The sequence below is a fragment of the Colletotrichum tamarilloi genome (assembly GCF_030869305.1).
Source record: "Colletotrichum tamarilloi strain Tom-12 chromosome Unknown Scaffold_272.1, whole genome shotgun sequence".
Lineage (NCBI taxonomy): Eukaryota > Fungi > Ascomycota > Sordariomycetes > Glomerellales > Glomerellaceae > Colletotrichum > Colletotrichum tamarilloi.
Window position 1 is genome coordinate 98 of NW_026849655.1, and position 19,121 is coordinate 19,218.

At 51.0% G+C, this 19,121-nt stretch overlaps 7 protein-coding genes across 7 annotated transcripts; 3 read left to right on the plus strand and 4 right to left on the minus strand.

The window, feature by feature from the left end:
- Nucleotides 1-261: 261 nt before the first annotated feature.
- CTAM01_16859 (glycoside hydrolase family 76) lies at nt 262-1,804 on the minus strand (the record flags this gene model as incomplete). Its single annotated transcript, XM_060532851.1, has 3 exons — nt 262-858; nt 924-1,168; nt 1,231-1,804. The coding sequence occupies 3 exons, from the start codon at nt 1,802-1,804 to the stop codon at nt 262-264; spliced, it is 1,416 nt and encodes a 471-aa protein (XP_060372565.1).
- Nucleotides 1,805-2,378: 574 nt separating this feature from the next.
- CTAM01_16860 (uncharacterized protein) lies at nt 2,379-4,241 on the minus strand (the record flags this gene model as incomplete). Its single annotated transcript, XM_060532852.1, has 1 exon — nt 2,379-4,241. The coding sequence occupies one exon, from the start codon at nt 4,239-4,241 to the stop codon at nt 2,379-2,381; it is 1,863 nt and encodes a 620-aa protein (XP_060372566.1).
- A 2,666-nt stretch (nt 4,242-6,907) lies between these two features.
- Nucleotides 6,908-7,716, plus strand: CTAM01_16861 (uncharacterized protein; the record flags this gene model as incomplete). Its single annotated transcript, XM_060532853.1, has 2 exons — nt 6,908-7,321; nt 7,372-7,716. The coding sequence occupies 2 exons, from the start codon at nt 6,908-6,910 to the stop codon at nt 7,714-7,716; spliced, it is 759 nt and encodes a 252-aa protein (XP_060372567.1).
- Nucleotides 7,717-8,764: 1,048 nt separating this feature from the next.
- On the plus strand, nt 8,765-10,769 carry CTAM01_16862 (uncharacterized protein; the record flags this gene model as incomplete). The annotated part of the gene is made up of 2 exons (XM_060532854.1): nt 8,765-10,583; nt 10,660-10,769. 2 exons carry the CDS (start codon nt 8,765-8,767, stop codon nt 10,767-10,769), a joined length of 1,929 nt encoding a protein of 642 aa, XP_060372568.1.
- A 906-nt stretch (nt 10,770-11,675) lies between these two features.
- Nucleotides 11,676-12,584, minus strand: CTAM01_16863 (uncharacterized protein; the record flags this gene model as incomplete). Its single annotated transcript, XM_060532855.1, has 2 exons — nt 11,676-12,166; nt 12,224-12,584. The coding sequence occupies 2 exons, from the start codon at nt 12,582-12,584 to the stop codon at nt 11,676-11,678; spliced, it is 852 nt and encodes a 283-aa protein (XP_060372569.1).
- Nucleotides 12,585-13,451: 867 nt separating this feature from the next.
- On the minus strand, nt 13,452-15,185 carry CTAM01_16864 (uncharacterized protein; the record flags this gene model as incomplete). The annotated part of the gene is made up of 1 exon (XM_060532856.1): nt 13,452-15,185. One exon carries the CDS (start codon nt 15,183-15,185, stop codon nt 13,452-13,454), a length of 1,734 nt encoding a protein of 577 aa, XP_060372570.1.
- A 1,801-nt stretch (nt 15,186-16,986) lies between these two features.
- On the plus strand, nt 16,987-19,121 carry CTAM01_16865 (uncharacterized protein; the record flags this gene model as incomplete). The annotated part of the gene is made up of 5 exons (XM_060532857.1): nt 16,987-17,769; nt 17,826-18,122; nt 18,180-18,450; nt 18,534-18,637; nt 18,706-19,121. Coding segments are annotated over 5 exons (1,871 nt in total), but the record flags the coding sequence as incomplete, so codon positions are not given.

The following is a 19,121-nucleotide window of genomic DNA, read 5'->3' on the forward strand; positions in this document are numbered from 1 at the left end:
AAATGTTGTGATAAAAGGAGGTTGGGGGTGGGCATTGGGTTGTGGTGGATTTTCGCGTTTTTGTGGGTGCCAGAAACAGGGGGGTGCCAGGAAGTGGGTATGTTGACTTATCTTGCTATAGCAATCTCTACATCTTTAATCTTCAACTCCTGTTCGAATCCTACGCCTTCGCTCGTCTTTCACGTGACTGTTCTGACGCTTGTCTAAGCTTCATCTGAGGATAGATATATGTGTTTTGAGCCCTGAGTCCGTCACCTGAAATCAGAGGTGCCAAGCCAGAAGCATGAATGATGAGATGAGGAAAGGAATTTTCATATCCAGTTCAAGTTTCCCAGCTCCTGATCCTGGATTAGCCGTCGTCGAGGTAGTCGAAGTCGGCGAAGACCCCCCGGTCGTGCCGCTAGGAGAGTTGCCAGTGCTTCCGCCACTTTTAGCAGCCTCAACGATCGGTGCCTTGGCATCCTTGATGAGCAGATTCGAGACTGCAGCCAGAACGCTCAACCCTTCACCAATACCCGTAGTGTTGTCAGCCGTCATAGGGTCGACAAATCTGCCACTGGTCCAATAGAAGCCGCAGCGATTGTTGATCTCCGAATTTCCGGGCTCACACTGCTTGGCCGCAGCTTCAGCAGAAGTTTTCAAGACCGGAAGCCATGTGTCTGCCAAGAAAGGGGCGAGTTGAGTGGCCGAGGAGAGCCACCGGTGCACAAATCCTTTGTAGAAAAGGGCGTCAGTGGGACAGGGACCCTCAGCTGGTTCGCAAGCCGATTCGAAAATGACGCCGTCAGGGAAAAAGTCTTTCAACAGAGTGTCAGAGAGTCCCGCGGCACGTTCACGCCAGATTTCGGAGCCGTTTGTCTACACCGATATTAGTCATATGGTTCTCTGAGCCTCGAGACTTATGCTCGGATAGGAAGACCTACGTTGTTATACATGAACGCTGCGCCCTGAATGAGCATGGCTGGTGTGTAAGACCATTGAGCTTTCCCGATTTGGGTGCAGTTGTTCTCTGCAAGTGCCCCGTCGTAGACCTTCCAGTTACTAGTATCAACGAAACCGACTCCAGTGAGCCAGTCCCATCTCTTATCAGAGTAGTCAGAGTAAGTTGTGTTGCCAGTGAACCGAGCAAGCCGGGCTCCAAGGTTGAAGAAACACGCGTTAGAGGCCGCTATGTAAGGTTAGCTTTGACTGCACTTACTTAGTCTTATCAAAAGAAGCACCGTAACTTACTATGCTTCCATTCATATCCATTATTGGACAATGGAATCTGCCAGCGAAGGCCACCATTGCAGGTCTCATCATAGCGATCAGACGATGCTTGAGTCGTCCACACATTCTTCACAAGGTCGATCCATCTCGCTTTTCCATCCACCTCGGGGAACCCATACTCGGCAACCATAAGAGCAGCCGTACCCCAGAAACATTGATCCTCATTTCCAAGACTAGCTGTCTGATTAGGGGGCATATAATCGTTTTCGGGTCCAACCTGGAACTGTAGTGCCTTGCTGACTGTAGCCGCGTAGCTGTCGTCTCCTGTCAAATGCCAGTAGTCGAGATAGGTAGCAAAGAAGCTGCCACTCAAGTACCACCAGTATTTGTTAACATCCTCAGACGACCACGGAAGTATACCCGGAGTCTGTCCAGGCTTGTCGCCTTGATAGAACGTCATAAGGTCCTTAGCAAGAGATCGTGATGATTCTTTGATGCGGTCTGCGCTGCTGATATCAAGTTCCGCGACGACATTGGGGAGGTTGCCCAGTAGCAGGAGAGCCCCTGAGAGGGTTGAAACGAGTGGAGATGGCATGATGCAATTGTGAATAGAGAGTGTTGATTTGGTGAGCTCAAATTGGCACTTCCACGCAGTGATCGAGGCCAGGTGAATGATTAACGAGTGTCGATAAGTGAGTCAGAAAAGCGCGTTCAAGGTCACAGAGAACAACATCAAACTCCCTGTGGGCTAGTTGGGTATTTGACGTTTCCCCGCCTCGTACGACGTAGTCCGGCTTATAAAGACAACGACGTCAGTGAGGACATCTCTCGACGAAAAGAATCGAAGTTGTGTGCATGAAAGGGAGAAAGCGGATTTCGAAATATTCTTGCGGAGTTCCATACATCGCTTACATTCGAGTCGGGGGTTGTTTACCCCTGCTGTGCCGTATCGGCTAGCCGCCTTCGATCGAAATCCTCTTGGCATCACCAGCACTAGGCCTATTACGTCAAGAAGTAAGCTGTTGCCTTGCTCGTATTTACTCTGGCGATTACTGATGACCATAGCAACTCTGATTCAAATACAGTCTCTGCCCAGAAGTTGAAGTTGCCGTAACTCCGATGCTATGCTAGATGCCGTTCGCTAACCTCAAGTCTGCTTCTATCATCAATCATTCAGTTGGCTCTTTGCCTTCAACTCGCGACTCTGCATCCTCAGATGCCTTCTCTTCCCCTATCCCGTCAGCTGGAAGCCTCTGGGGTTGGTCGCTAGCGGCTTTGGTCTTCGTTCCCACGGCCCCTTTGGCCTTCTTAATTTCCTTTGCGCCAGCTTTCTCATTGGCTCCTTCACTGTCGGACTCCGAAGCCAGTGCCTTAAGCGCCTTCATCTTGAGGGCTTTCTTCTTCCTCGCCTTCCGCTCGCTTGCCGCTTTCTTCCGTCGCTGCGCTTCATCCATCGCGGCTTTCTCTTCTACAACCCATGCAGCAATGCTCCTGACGGCCTGTTCCGGTGCATTTCGATGGTTGAGTAAGAATCCCTGCAATTGTGCCGGGGTGAATATGTCGTCTGGGACTTGAGAACTGAATCCTTCTGCCAATTTGTCGAATTCTGAGGTTTGCTTCTTCAGAGCCTCGTCGTCTTTGTCCGTTAAGAGAGTCTCGGTTGACAGGTGCGGTCGATACATGCGCTCAAACATGCCCTTGGCGCTTCCCTTTGAAATGTTTCCCAGAAATATCATTCTATCGATACGACCTGGTCTTACGAGCGCTCTATCAAGTTTGTGAGCCACATTGGACGTCATCAAGACGATGCGGCCTTCTTGGGATGCAACTCCATCCAAGACGTTCAAAAGACCTGATAAAGTACAACGACATCGCCCGAAAGACCTTGCGCTACTAGCGCTGCTGTCACTGTCTTCCGATGAGGAATCATCCGGCTCGAACTTCTTGCGATGCTGAATTCCAATCGCGTCAATGTCCTCCAGCAAAACGATGCATTTCGGCGGCAGTGCGGTGAATAGGTTCTCCAAGTCGTTATCATCTCTGATGCTAGGAATATGGAGTAGATAGAGCTCAAGGTTGAAGTAGCTTGCTAGCGCAAGAGAAAGAGACGTCTTGCCTGTACCGGGTGGGCCGTAGAAGAGATAGCCTCTCCGGTACGGTATCCCTCTTTCCGTGTAAAACTTCCTGGTTTTTTGGTTGAGATACGTTTCAATGTCATTGACAAGCTCTGTCTTCGTCTTCTCGTCAAAGTGTACGGTTTCTAGTGGCCGGATCGGTCGAAGGATAGTGGTGTCCCAACTCTCTTGATTATACTGATTTTTTGTTGCTCTCACCGTGATGAAAGCTTCACGCTGCTTGTCCGCAAAGAGCCGACAGTTGTTGAGGAAGTCTTTGACGGGCTGGACAGCGCGCCCCAAGCGCATCACGACGAGCGGCTCATCGCCCTCCGGGGCGGCAGAGTATTCATCCGGAACACCGGTGTACGCAGAGCCGACGCGTACGTTAGACACTCTTCGGACCATGAAGAACCCTCCCTCAAAGATAAACCAGGTTGTACCAAAGGTTGGCAAATATTGCACTGGTACCCTCTTTTCGTGATGGAGGTCGTCTCGCTCGATGGGCTTCCGATAATACCACGCCTCATTCTGGATCACCTCAGTTCGGGCTGTTAGGACACGAGTGCCTTGCCGGGTGAGAACGTGCGCTCCTAGCCAGTTGAGAACCTCTCTGTTGAGTTTGTCGTTACTCCCTATCGAGATGGAAGCCGTGAAGAAGCGGGTAATCCACCAGTAGATCTGGGTTCCCAGCTTTTGAATGCCCGTCAAAGCCCTTGGCAATTCTCCTCCCAAGGTTATCAGGAGGATGATTGTGGTGATGTCGAGTTTAAGCCAAGTTGTAAAGAATTTGAATCCTGGTGCAGTACGTTCCAAGAAGTCGTTGAGTCCTTGGTATAACTTTTGAGACGTTGCATCAGTGGCGCCAGTAGCGCTGGTAAGAAGCGAGGCTTTGGTGAGCCTAAAGAGTTCACTCATGATCGCTTTCACAACGTAATTGAGCTGTAAAAGTCTGGCGAAGTAAACAAACTGGGGGCCAGCCTTGACTTTAAGAGTCTTTTGCGATGTTTCGCGAGGCAAGGTACTTTATGAAGCCGCGCGAAGCTTCAGGCAGAAACGAGGCTGCCTGGATCGTCTCACCGATGTCCGCTTACCCTGGAACTCAACTGAAATCGGTATGCGGCGCTAGCCCAATGGATCCAAGAATCAGCGTGACGCATGACGGGATGTGGCATAGTCCAATTCGCTGAATCTAGATCGAAGGCTGACGCCGCTTGTTGGAGCCAATCGTTGGATGGAAGCGCCTTAATCTGTGACACAGTGAGACAGTCAGGCTTTGCTGCGGCTTTCCTCACAAGATCGTGCATATGCACTCATGGTTGTGTTCATATCGAAACACACCGTTCCCAACAGATTGGTAAAATGAAGCACTCTCATCGGTGAGAACAACATTAAACCAGATTTTTACCGTCAAATAAGTTGTGACATTGGCGATAAATTGACGTGAATGAGCTAAGTTGATTTCGTCTTTGAGAGGACCTATGAAACGAAGCCCTCTTGACAAGTTGACAAAGTCGGTAATAACTTTGAACTTTCACTTGCTTACTCCCTCAGGCGAATAGGACTTCTAGTGTTTCTTGGTTAAGATGCGACGACTTACCTTGACGTGGTCCCTCGTCAAACATTGCCGTCTCTTTTAGATTTAGTCATGGATATCATTAACCGTCTCATGACTTTCAGACTTGCGGCCTCACTCTTGAATCTGAGGCATATGAATAAGTCAGTGCCTGTGCTTCTTCGCTCATTGTGAACAACTCCGTTGTTGTTCTACATTCGTGAGCCATATTTGAGTCCAGATGTGCTTCAGGTCATCTGCATCATGTCCCATAAGCCTCGAGCATTAGTTTGGCACTCACGGTGCTCAGTAGGTGTTGATAGGTTCCTTAAATAGGTAGTACAGATGCTTGAGGTCTCCGTGAAGGCTTTTCTATGTGGTCAGGAAACTTGGTTTCGCGGCTTAGACGTTAAGCCAATGAAGGCCGTGTGTGTGCCAGACTAAAACTAAAGCAAGATCTACGGCGACTTGACGTCTCCGCCCGCCCGCCTTTCTGCCAAGCAGGCAATGGAACAGTCTCACTCCGCCTTGCGGAGTAAGTTTATTGGTCACTATCAATGAGAATCCTCTCCCGAATGACCACTTCGTTGGGTGATATCTAACCATTTTGAGGATGGCCTGCATCACACTCAGCCCTATTTCTTCCCAAATGGCCTCGTCAGCACCAGTGCCACTTAATCGCAGTAGGGCGGACCGAATGCGGACGCTTCGAAGATGTCAGCCTTCAATGGACCTGCTCAGCTATGCGTTCTTGTTACAGCCGCATGAACCGTTTGAGATCAAGACCGCATGGAGGCGGCAAAACCCAGCCAGCCCTCTTCAACACGAGAGGCGGACCATGCTGACCACTTCTGAACCTTGCTCATGACTTTCAAAACAATCCTCACTATTCACAAGTAAACCAGCAGTGACAATATCCGCGGCGAATTTTCTTTGTCTTGATGACGACCGATGATGCGCGCAGGTTGTTTCCGACGTATCAGCAGCCTGATGGCATTTGCTGCCTCGCCGAGTACTCTCCCCCTCATGAATTTGTTCCGATGGGCCGGTTATACGGCCCCTATCAGAAATAATGCTCCCAACGTCACAGATTGTCGAGAGCGGGTAGCGCAACGTGAGCTAGCTGGGTAAGTTCGTGAAGAGACATTATGTACAGGCGACCTAGGTAGCAGGTAGCGGCGATGTCAGCTTTCGGGGAGTGGTGGATTGAACAGCGCTTTTGCCCAACGTCACCCCAACAGAGACTGACCCAGGTCATTGATCGTCGAGCAACCCCTCCACCAATACCCTGCTTCCGAAGACCCTCTCGTTTTACACGTGGGCTGAGGGTCAAACATTCCAAACAAAGCATGCAAAATGACACAAGGGTCGCCTACTACGACGCTGTTGTCAGAAATCGGTGCAGAAATCAACTTGGCAAGGGAATCATCGGAAGTGACCCCAGTCAAGGACACCTGAAGAGAAAAGTCGCCGGCATAGTCGTCCGGGAACAGTATCCTTGAGGTCCCCTCTTGACGTGCGCACGCACCTCTTGACAAGACCCCTATCAATCTGAATTCGGCCCATTACTGGACAATGCGACCTCGTTGGGGAGTGCCGCTGAAGAATGCTCCGCATTGAGTGCGACGCAATGAAGCTCATGAGTCGCCCGACCCGCACGCAACTCCGTAGCTCTCGCGAGAGATGTGGCAGTTGCCGTACGTTAGTGGGCTCTTTCCAGGGTTTCCCGAGTTCCGGACTGGGTTTCCAGGGAGCTAGAGGCGTGCTAAAGGCGCGTCTTTCAGGGATATCACCGGGGCCGTAAAGTTGCCGTTTTACAAAGGTGAGGGGAAAGGATGGATTGCGGTGAGGCGAGGGGCAGACGCGAGTTGAGCGCCGGCTCCCATGATCAGATATCACTCATATTTAATAGCATGGCAGCGTCTTCCTTCTGCCAGTCAATGATTCAAGCTTTTGACTTTTCTGGAATTCCCCTGCCGAGCTCACCATCCTCGCTTAACTCTTCAACACAACCCACACACCACCAACAATGTCTACCACCAAGCCCACTTTCGTCCTCGCACCTGGTGCCTGGCACAAGGAGACCTGCTACTCGCCTGCTCAACAACTCCTCGAGTCTCGCGGCTACCCCGTTGAGGCCGTTGAGTACCCCTCTGTCGGCGCTGAGCCCCCCACCAAGGGCCTCACAGACGATGCCAATGCCGTCAGAGCTGTCCTCCAGAGACTCGCCGACGAGGGCAAGGAGATCGTTCTCGTTGTGCACTCCTACGGTGGTCTTGTCGGAGCCAATGCCGTCGAGGGTCTTGGCTACAAGCAGCGCATCAAAGAGGGTAAGAAGGGTGGTGTCATTACTTTCGTCTACCTTACCGCCTTCGTTGTGCCCAAGGGCAAGTGCATCAGAGAGATGCTTGGCGGCCAGTTCCTCCCGTGGATGAAGTTTGAGGTAAGATGAAGCTGAACGATTTCGCTATTCCGATATTCACACTGTCACAGGGCAACTACGTCTACGCCCAGACCCCCGAGGAGATTTTCTACCACGATGTTGAGCCTGAGACTCGCGCCAAGGCTATCGAGCAGCTGCAGCACCAGTCTGCCCAGGTCTTCGACGATGTTGTGACCTACGAGCCGTGGCACGAGATTGACTCCATGTTCTTTTTCTGCGACGAGGACAAGGCAATCCCCCTCGCCGTCCAGCAGGGTATGGCCACTCTTCTCGGCCCTACGGCCATCACCTACTCTTCTAAGGCCTCGCACTCCCCCTTCCTGTCCCAGCCGAACGACGTCGCTGAGGGCTTGGAGCTTGCTGCCAAGGTTGGACAGGAGAGGGTCAGAGCTTAGAGTTCAATAGATTTCACCATTCATGTAGAGAGCTCGGCGCATTAGATATCCTGTAAAATTTACGATTCATGACCACATCCTCCATTGTTACCGGTGACACTGGTGACCATGAAGGATCTTCTGACTCAGTGTGAATTTCAAGTATGAGCCGAAAGAATGATCACATAAAACTCATAGCGCCGCAATTCCAGTGTTGTGTCTCTCGTAGTTTGTGTTGTATAGTAGAACCGTTCGACCCGGGACGGCTCATAATGCAAGCTCAGATAACCAGACTGGAGTTCCCCATCTTCATGTTTTATGTTAAATCGTATGTAACTTCGAACGCGGATGAGGGACACTCCTCGGCGAATACAGCAGGCCAGGGAGGTCGTCTTGACTCATGTCGGGCTCTGGTGACCAGGTGTTTATAGTTTGGCGTCAGTCAAACCGCTGGCACTCGCTTCGGGCCGTCCCAAGCAGCAGGGTCCCACTCCTGCCCATATCGTCATGTAAGACATGAGAAGCTTAGATGAACACCCACGTTTCCTGCGTCCGAGCGTGCTGCAATGATACCTTGCCTCGCGAGAATCGGCGGGATCACTGTGTAGGAGCCAGATTAGGAGCCTTAGTAACAACCCCATGTGTCTCATGGGTTCTGCCTATTTTTTTTTTTTTTTTGGATGGCTATCCGGAGGAGTTCCTGAGCCAGCCTTAAGCGCGCTATACAAGCATGGATGCACAAGAATGGTTCCCAATTTTTTCAACTTGTACGAATTCCGCCTCATGAGTAAAAGGACATATGCGTAGTGAAGAGTATTGTGTGCTGAGCCCCTTCGTAGTAGCCGTATGCGGCTGTTGCCGCCACATGTAAACCCTGTAAGCCTGTGCACTTAATCCAGTTCCACGAATGACGTGAGGTTCCTCTCCAAGAAGGCGGGGGATAGGCAGGCCAGGCTGATTGCGACGAGGGTTGCATCCCAAGTTTCATCCTCCACAGGACTTCGTACAAATTACGGAAGGGAGCCACAACCCGCTGCTTTTCTTCAAATCTTCCCAGTGACAACCGAAGATGAGCACTCACCAGGGCCCGAAAGAGGCCGGCCTCTACAACCCTCTCAAGACCAACCAAGTTCGGCTTCTGCGACTGAATCCAGACCCCGACTCAGATGAAGTGGGAAATTTAGAAGTAGTGGAACTGCGCGAGGCTCCTCCATATTACGCCCTTAGTCACAGCTGGACGAGCCAGCACAGCTACCAGGACGTCCTCATAAACAGCCAAGTCGTCACGCTCGGAGCTGATCTCGCCGCCTGCGTTCACAGGCTCTCGCAATTGGCAAGAAGCAACTCCGAGCTCGACCCTCCCGTTCGTCACATCTGGATCGACAGCATCTGCATCGATCAGTCAAATCTCGACGAGCGCGCGGCTCAAGTCTCCCTCATGGGTCAGCTGTACCGCAGCGCCATCAGAACACTTATCTGGCTCGGTCCCGACTCCAGCGACTGCTACGGCGCGTGGGAGCTGCTGGACAGCATACACCACATCTTCAGGCAACAGAATCCCAGAGCCACGGAGCCGAATGACATACCCACCCGCATGTACCGACCCTCTGCACACGAAGCCTCCGGCCTGCCGCCATGGGAAGACTTTCGGTGGTCGCATCTTAAGAACCTCGTAAGGAGGCGGTGGTTTTCTAGGATCTGGGTCGTTCAGGAGGTCGCCCTGTCGACGCAGGATCCAATCTTCCTCCACGGGGAGCAGTATTTCCCCTGGAGTCACTTTGGCTGGGCGGCGGCTTGGCTGCGCAAAAATGGCTACATGCGACTGTCTCAAGTGCCCGAACAGCTGCGTAATATCGACACCATGGCTAATCTCCAGCGAGCGCAGACGCTGTGGCCCCTTGATGCGCTCGTCTCAATCACGCAGGTCAAGTTCAACGCCACCGACCAGAGGGACAAGATCTATGGACTCATGGGTCTTGCTCGCGAATGTCAGGATCTGGCTACTATGCCTCTCGAGCTGAGACCAGACTATCAGATTGACGTGACGGATGTATACCTGAGGGTTGGGCGATACATGCTGCAACAGAGCTGCTCGCTTGCGTTCTTGACCCGAGCACGTTGTGTCGATGGCAGTATCACCAGAAGACAGCGGGAGGAGAGTCTAGATATACCCTCGTGGTGCCCGGACTGGAGCGATTTCAAGAATCCCAACGAGGGCATCGCTACAAGTCTCTCGTGGGTGCATGCCGGAGACAAGTCTAGGCCAGCCAGACTCGGCTTTCTCGAACAATTCTCTGCAGCGTCTGGGCTTGAACTTGAGATCCGTCATGAAGACGATCCGCGAGTACTCTCACTCGTGGGTATCAGGGTGACCACAGTCGAGGTAGCTTTGCCGTTTGGTGTGAATCCTTCTCGCAAGGTTGAACCCGAGCAGCCTTTTACAGAGCAGATGACGCGCATCTTGTCAGAGGCGCTGAAGACACTCAAACGGGAGACCATATCTGCCTGGACGAGACAGTTTGTTAGCGCAACTACAGTCGAGCAGCATTCCTTTGTCGGCCGGGACTGGGAACAGTCTGTCGCGGACGGCGCAGCCTATGTCCATCATCTTATGCTAAACGACATATCACTTTCGTCCTTGTGCGTAGAGCAGAGCGGGGATCCGAATGCTCTTTCCGTACTCCAGGACTTATCATCCGGTGGAGCTGTAGACTACTACAAGAGCCTGGTTCACAACTATGGTTTCGATAGGGCCTTCTTGGTTACGGCAGACGGGAGAATGGGCATTGGTCCATCAAATATTCGGCAGGGAGATGCTGTTGTCGTGCTTGCAGGCGGCGATGTGCCGTACTGTGTGCGTAAGGAGGGAGACTGCTGGCTTTTGGTGGGTGAGTCGTGTGTGCAGGGTTTGATGAAGGGGGAGGCCGTAAACGCAGTAAATCACGGGTTGTTGATGAAGGACAGAATGCGTTTTAGGTAGATTCAACGGACAGATAACGTACTTCGTGAGCGAGCGTCGCATTTCATCTTCTCCGCCTATCTTTTCACTTCCACAATCAAGTCTTCACGACTAATGGAAGTGTCTCACAATCGAATATCAACTCAAGGGTCCTCCTTGCTCTTTAGGCCGTTCAAAACAACCCAAAACTAAGTGGTCCATACCTGGATGAACACATTTATTGACAAGGTTACCTTAAATGGAGCCGCCGGCTTAAGATAGAGAAATTCCTACTTTGATACGAGAGTACTACAGTGGAAATCCCTGTGATGCTATTGCCTAGCCGTTTCAGATGGCCAGACCGCCGCCAACATGTGTCTACTAGGAGACGAGTGGGTGACAAAATTCGATTGCTAGTCTACAAGTGCTCTACCTAGCTCTCCTATCATCATTCTTATTCCTATTCTTCTTTAAATAGCATTCACGAAGGAATATACATAAGATGAAAGTAGTAGAAATGAGAAGGGGAAAAGAAATAAGACTTGTAATAGAAATGGTAAAGATAACAAAAAGAAGAATAAAAAAGTAATACAAAAGAACAATAAGCAGGTACTTGAGCATTACACAATCTTTTGTTGGCCAGCATCCTACCTTATGTTGTCACCTACTTGTCAGGATATATACTTGAGGCAGTGGGGGACTCACACTGAGACGAGCTTGAGTTACGGCGGCAGAGACGATAACTCAATTTGGCTGGAAAGCCTCGCGTAATCAGTGAGACAACCGCCAGACGTCTTTTCCCCTGTCGATGAACTGTCATCCCTTGGTGGGCTTGCAGAGGTGTGGGTGGAACAATCTAGACTGGGTCGACAGGTTTCGTCAAGCGCGAAAGATCCCGAATTGGTCTCCTTGCTACTTGGCGTCCTACATAAAGTATACATGTACAATACCCATGGCACTTCACCTTGAGGTCTACTAATACGACACAGGCGCTGGCACAATAGTTTCTCCGGTCCTTCGGTCTCAATGGCTCGATACTTGGTTACAGGACCGATTTGGGTGCGTCCCAATATTTAGGTTCGGGAAAGGAAACAACTGAATCCTCCATCTTCATGCCAATTTGCCACCTTCCAAGCATAGGCCAGAAGTTCTCGTGTTCCCCGATAATGTGACCCTTTTCATCAGCTTGTCGGATATCGAACCAACCTAGACTCGTCTTCTTTGAGCTTTGACCTGGCGCAATGCTGCACCAGCGATCGGTCCCTGGTAATTCCCCCTGACTTCCACTTCCCTGGGGCAATGGGGGCTGAACAAGAGTTGCATCCACACCAACGTACTTCAAAATGTCAAGAGAGAGGGGGAACGACGGCACATATGGGATAGGCTTGAACGTGGCTTGGAAGAGAGGTGTGGTGCTTGCCGCGGTTTCTTCGATGTCACCGGATGTGTCGTGAGGGAAGACTCTCACAGAAGTGCTACCGTCGGAGTTTGTTTTCCAGTCGAAGGTTGCTAGATGTTTAGGAATGTTCCAATCTTCCTCCTTTGTGAGCAACTAGCGTAGCGTTGTGGTGAATGACAGAGGAAACTCACTCTTTCGCCCATTCCAGCATGTGTACTTCTGCGAAACGTAGATCCTGGTGATTCTTGCATTCTTCTTTTTGATGCGTTTGCCGTTCTCCTCAATCGTATACTCGTGAAATCCCGGACTCAAGATCAGTTCATCATAGGGACCGACTGGACTTTCAGTGTAACGAATGATCTGGATCATGCTGATCCCTCCAAGGGGACGGCTACCATCTGGGCAAATAAATGAAGAGTTCGCTTCGAGTGGAGAGTATGTGATCGTTGGAGGATGCTCTGCCTGCTTTCTGGGCACCCAGAAGCTGAAGAAGTAGACGTCGCCCTTGAGCTTCCATGGTGCAGGGACAGGGGTGATTTCGCTTAACGTCATGACGACACGATCTCTTTCTTATCGGTGTTTCGGGGGCTATGTGTAAGCCAACAATGACAATTCCCCAGAGATACTGCTGCTTGAGTAGAGATAAATGGAGAGACTGGATTTAATGGAAAGAATATCTGGCGTGGTTGGGAACGTCTATGAAGAGAAAGGTCAGATCTGGAAAAGACTGGAGTCAAGGCGAGAAGCTTGCCGGCGCATGAACGGCCCTCGACTATTTGTGGGGAGTGGAATGCCCCAGCAACACTTTATGTTCCCAGCCCCTGGCCTACCTAGGACAGTCGTGGCCTGTTGCATCCACCTATTCATTGTTGAGACTAGACTATTCGTAGTGTAGTCGAATCCATTCTTGCGGGGTTAAGCTCCGGGCCGCAATCACAAGGGGCCTCGGTGCTTGGCATTGCACCGACGATTGAATTGCCTTCTTCGGAAGAGGCAAGGGGCCATCTGATAATTTCTGGCATGCCAGTAGCGGACTAGGACACCTCGCTAATTCTTCGAAGCGCGCTTTTCTTCGCTATCATCGTCTTTGTTGTTTTGTTTAGATTGGGGTCTCCCTTATCTACCTCACATTGGACCTCCTGTAGCCACCGAAACAACTGCGTTCTCTTCATTCCTGTAAACCACGTGTGCTTTGGAGGGTTCCGCTAGTGAACCGAACCTCATGGTTTGTTCAAAACCTAGCCCTCCACCATGGACAATGAGGGGACTTAGGAATCACTTATAATACGTGATCAAATCAGACAAATTGGTGACATTATCTCTTCAGGAGAGGCGCCCTCGCCTTCCATGAAGTCTTGCAAGTAACTACCATTCAACACTGTTAGTAAGTAGCCAGACAGTTGGGATTCTCATAAAAGATTAGGGGAGCACTCGCCATTCACCAACCAGACTATAAGTGCGTCTCGAATCTTCATCGCTCTTTGACCTTCCTCCCGCCTTCTCCCGCAAGCAGAAGAGGACACGGCTACCAGCAAAAATGCCAACGACATCGCCGGCCTTTGCCGGGTTGTCAGCCAGCCCCATGCGGCCCTTCTCAGAAATGAAGAAGACTCTTCCAGCTAATGCGCTGTATAAAGCGTCATTATAGGCTTTCGCAGCTCCATGCATTCCCGATGACTCTTGGTCAGTCATCAAAACATACCAGGCGTCCCAGAACTTGTCAGCTTCACCTTGACCGAGAACCGTCGCCTCGTGACGCGGCCCTCTTATCCTGACGCGGGATCCCACCAAAGTTCTTCGAAACGAGTCGACCAACGAAGTAGCCCCCTGACTTCCACTCGGAAGTAAAGACGCCCGTTCTAGCACCTGGGCTTGGATTGTCATAATCTGATCAAAGACCAACCCCGGTTTCCTGAACATCTTTGGCTCAAAAGACACCGCCCACTCAATATTATCCAGGACCTTACCTTGCAACAGTAGCTCATCTCCTTCGAATTTAGCTGAAGGCTTGCTTCCGTTACCCCCAGCTGCATAGTCGTTCTGCCATAGGAGAATCCTTTGGCCTCGTTGCACGGTCCAATCAGGACACCAAGTCGGCAAGTCGGGCATGCAACTTTTTGTCCTGTTGTGATGGCAGAGAACCTCGAGAGTTCCCGACGAGCCGACGGAAGCTTTGACTACATCTATGAAGAGATCTTTGACAGGGCGGTTGTAGTCCGGTTGTAGCATCGAGACCTCTCCGATTAGATGGAACAAGCTGTATACCTTGTCTCTAGGGTCGGAAGCTTTGAAACTCCGAAACCTGTAGAGAAGGCTGAGCGGGTCTCGTTTGGGGGCGCCTTTGGACCTTGACGCCTCCGAATGGCTATCTTGGTAGTCTTTGCGCGCCGTCATCAGGTGACTTATTGGTGTCGATGCGATCTCCCTCATAAAGTATTCCTGTCCGCGCGGTAGAGCTGCATTGAATCTGACATCTACCAGGGTCCGCAGTGCCTCGGAAAAGGATTCACCGGACCACTCCAGGTCACCACAGACAAAGGCAACCTCAGTCGCAACTGCGAACTCTTGGATGACCCAGGATCTGCTCCACCATGGACTGCTCATTAACCCTTGTAGAGCCTTTTTCGTGGGCTGAGCATCTTTGGTGAACAATAAAGACGTGACGCGCCGATGGCCAAGCCGGTTACCCTCTCTCGCCAAAGCCTGTATCAGATCGACGGCGTGATGAGTACCAGTCGTACCCTCGCCTAGGAAAACAATGACCTTCGAAGCGTATCTGTACACTGACCACATCCTCTTGACCTGCAGATTGACTTCGGGGCGATCATGTTGATTGATGCATACTGCATCTATCCATAACAAGCGATCTTCTTTTGCCAACCGCAGGCGACGTAAAGCCGTTTCGAGGTTTTTGGTGATCTTGAATGGTTGTCCTTCCAGAATAATCTCGACTTTCTTCGTGGTGTCGCCCCATGCGTATGACAACGCCTCATACTTGTGCTGGATCTGTCCCAATACAGATGGCTTCAATTTGCAACTGATCGGCTGAGATCCATAGCCTGCGAGCAATTGAACGCATCGGAGAGCGTAGGCGAACTCTTGTGGTTCGGATCTTTCAGGTTCAGCATCCTTCAACGTCGAGAAGAGAGCCATCGCCAGGCTACAGCTGTCGGCAGACGAGGACACTAGACTAGAAAACTTGGCGCCAAGTACATGCAAAATGACAGCAACGCAGCGATCACTTCCGATGCATGAAGCGCTGTAGACCTGTCTCGCTTGGTTGCTGTGCGATGTTGAAGAGAGAAAAGTAAGGGAGGGGAAAGCGGTGTCGGGTATTGCTCAGGACTTAGCGTCTCTTCCCAATTGGCTCGCTGGAGTTAAATGATCAGTGTCGCTAGGCTCATTAGTCCTTGGTGCCACCTAAACGATCAGCTCACAAATCAATTGTAATTAGAGCAGTACCGCATTTATTAGCGACGTGGATATGAGAAGGAATTCAGATTGCCTAAGTTGACGACAGGACCTCCTGGTTTCCAGAACGTGACTTCGGCCCTTAAATAGGATGTCGAACGTCTCGACATTGCACCACGAGAGGGGAATCGCGGTAACGGAGCAGTAGTAATAGGTCGAGGTGGCATCGAGATCAACAATGTAATGATGAGAAACAAACGGACACGCAGTATCACCTTGAAACCATCAAAGCATGCCAAGAGCGGGTGATCTCATTGTGAGATCTTCAAGACTCACTCAGGTACTCACTGTTGGCGGATACACGTTAAGGAGTCGCTAGGAAAATGCCGTGTTATCCCATCAACTACTAGAAGCCGTCAGTATATCCGTCACTAGTCTTTCTCCAGCTTTCGCTTAATTCTGAACCTTCCAGAGACGAAAACATTGGAAGTAAGGTTGACTGTCATTATAATTCATTATCACTTTATAGGAAAACCCGTCCACATACGTTGACGCCATCTGGCTGTTACTGGGATATTCAGTTCTGGCTTGACGCAAATATCGAGTAGGTCTCATCACCGGCCCCTTATTTGTAATCAATCAGAAGGCATGGAGAGCGTCTCAGATTCACTCCGAACCCTCCGAGGCCGCAGACGCACCACACGCGCGTCAGTACTTACATTCATGTCCAGAACAGCTATCACTAGGTTGTTACTAGGGCTACGTCTCCTCCATAGCGATAACGAGGAGTTGCCAGATGGACCCTGCACTTTGTTCATAACTTCATCGACCGCGTCATGATCTGGCTTCTTTTGTTAGGTCAACCCACAGTCGATTCGGGCTCGGCCACGAATTTACAAGTTTATCCGCAAGCCAAGGCACTGCGGATTCCGAAACATGACCTGAACGGCTAAACCGGCATGTATTGGTCAAGATGCGCGCGGTACACAGCCTCTTATTACCACGCAGCCAATATCCATGCTTTACATAAAGTCGCGGGATCCTGAAGGAGGGGCGACGGAGCCTGGACTCTTCGTCCACGAGTCATGAACTCGTAGGGCTGCCACGCCTCTGGAGCTGTCAGTCCAAACATTATTAAAGTTTATCTCCGTATGGCTTAAATTATCGGCATCGTGTAAGCGACTTGCACCATCGCTAAGAATAACCGCACCAGCAGCTCTCAGTCAGCCTAGGCACGTGGGGGAGCTTTCTCGCGATCATGCTCATTAACATGGCGCAAAGTTCTCCTGACAGTAAATTGATTGACTGAACTTTACGCCAAGACGGGAAAGTTGAGATGACAGCTAGGGCCTCAGTTCGTCGGCCGCTAGCAGAAGCCTTGGTGACCCGTCTTAGACGGTAAGAATTCTATATATTCTAGTACCAAAATATGATTCGTTCCATATCGATTGCATCTGTCCACCGCTCACAATCCTTTGAGACTCATTCAATCTTTACCTTCGCTCTTTGAGCACAGTCATTCTTTACCTACCCCTTCGTTCATATGCATCTCAACGGCCTACTCCGCGGGCTCACCCTGCTGTTACTCAGCAGCGGGGCCGTCTCTCTCCCGCACCAGGATAGCCGGAACGATCTGATGCACAGCAGACGCCACCTGATGGCGAGGCAAGCTCCCGTCTCAAACACCACAAGACCAGCTAGCACCAGGGCCTCCTCCACACAACCCCTAATCACTCCCGACCCTAGAACATCCACACGCGTATCATCCACATGGACAACCATCGGGACGTCAAGCTCAGCACCGACAACTCAGACAATCTCTGGTGGAGAGGTCGTCGTAGCAGTTATCGGAGCAACCTACGTAGCTGGCGCTGGCGGCGGATCTCTCGTGGTTGCAGGTGTCACCCACGCGCTAGCTCCCGGAGCTGTTGTGTCAATCATCGGTACCGGAGCGAACGGTGATACTCCTGAGATTGAAAACATCTCGAATCCGGCCCCATCACAAAATCCGCAAACCTCGGATCCGGCAGAATCCAAGCCTCCTTCTTCTGCTCCGTCTGTTCCCAGCTCTACCTCCGCAGCACCTACTTCAACATCTGCAACATCGTCTTCCACACCGTCATCCACAGCTGTACCAACGCCCTACATCATTCTCACTTCGCAAAACTCCACAAAACAAGAGATTCAAGACCTCAACAACACACTCTCAAGAGATGCTGCACCAAGGTCACTGGAGGAGGTCATTAGTGACCGCACCGGCTTGGTGGCCATGTTCAAGGCGAACATCACTACTGAGCAGGCAAACGCTATGTCCAAGCGTCCTGGTGTAAGTCTTAGTTTCTTTGAGTCCGTAAGTGCTCACAATACTAAAAGAACACATAGGTTGCCGGTGTCACTCCTGATGAGAGGCTGGAAGAAGAGCAACCGCCGTCATCTTCTGCACCGCCTTCATCTGCATCGCGCCAGCCAACAGCGACTGGCCCTCCTGGTTCGCCAAAGACAAGTGTTCCTAACCCGTCTGATATTGCACTACAATCGGATGCAGTTGATGAACTCAAGGCAATTTCGCAGCCAGCTGGAGCAAGCATTGCGGACTTGCCTGGATTCGGATATGCTTCTGAAGCTGGAAAGGGAGTCACGATTTATGTCATTGACACGGGCGCCAATGCTGAGAACTCCGTATGAAATCCTCAAAAAGAATGCCCTCGTCCGAGACCAATTGCTAACTCATGGCAGGAATGGACGGGCATGACGGGAACGAAGGGCTTTATGTACGCCCCTGGCGCGACGAAGGACGAGACTGACTTCTTGAACCACGGCTCCTGTGTAGCTTCGAAAGCAGCCGGACCAGCATACGGCACCGCCAAGGGAGCTGATTTGATTGCTGTGAAGCTACCAGGCACTCTCTCGCTCTCCGCTATCTTCACAGCTTTGATTGAGATTAGCAACGATGTCTTCCAGAAGAAGCTTGAAGGCAAAGCTGTCATCAACATGTCCCTAGGATCTCGTAAGTCTCACGACAAGGCTCGTTCCCTATCGGCCTGGTTGTGCTGCACTTCTCAGAACGTTTTAACCATCCACCTATGGCAGGTATCCCCGACAAATTGTCGTCTACCACCACCGCGTACAAGCTACTGCTTGTAGCCCTTATGGCCGAAGATATCGTCATCGTCACGGCGTCTGGAAATGATGCTGTGAGTGTCCCGAAATTGCGCCTTCTATTTTTGGCCTTCCATCTTGCTAATCACGTTTCATGGTTCAGCAATATGGCGTGGATGATGTGACAGAGTACCCTGCTCTCTTCGGGCCTACCACGGATATCATCGTCGTTGGAGCGACTGAGAATGACGGCTACCGTGCATTTTTCTCCCAAGGCACTGGAGATCAACTAACTGTTTCTGCCCCCGGTTTCGTCGATTGTGCCTCTGGTAGATCTGCCGGTTCGCAGGAGCTTTATGGGACTTCGTTCGGTAAGTCAACATACCCACTTCCTGGCACCCCCCTGTTTCTGGCACCCACAAAAACGCGAAAATCCACCACAACCCAATGCCCACCCCCAACCTCCTTTTATCACAACATTTTCAATTCGCGTCCAAATGGGCTCATCTTTTGCACATGTCTTCTTCTATATATAATGCCTCAATATACCGAAGATCAGCTTCGTCAGGCTCTCGAGGA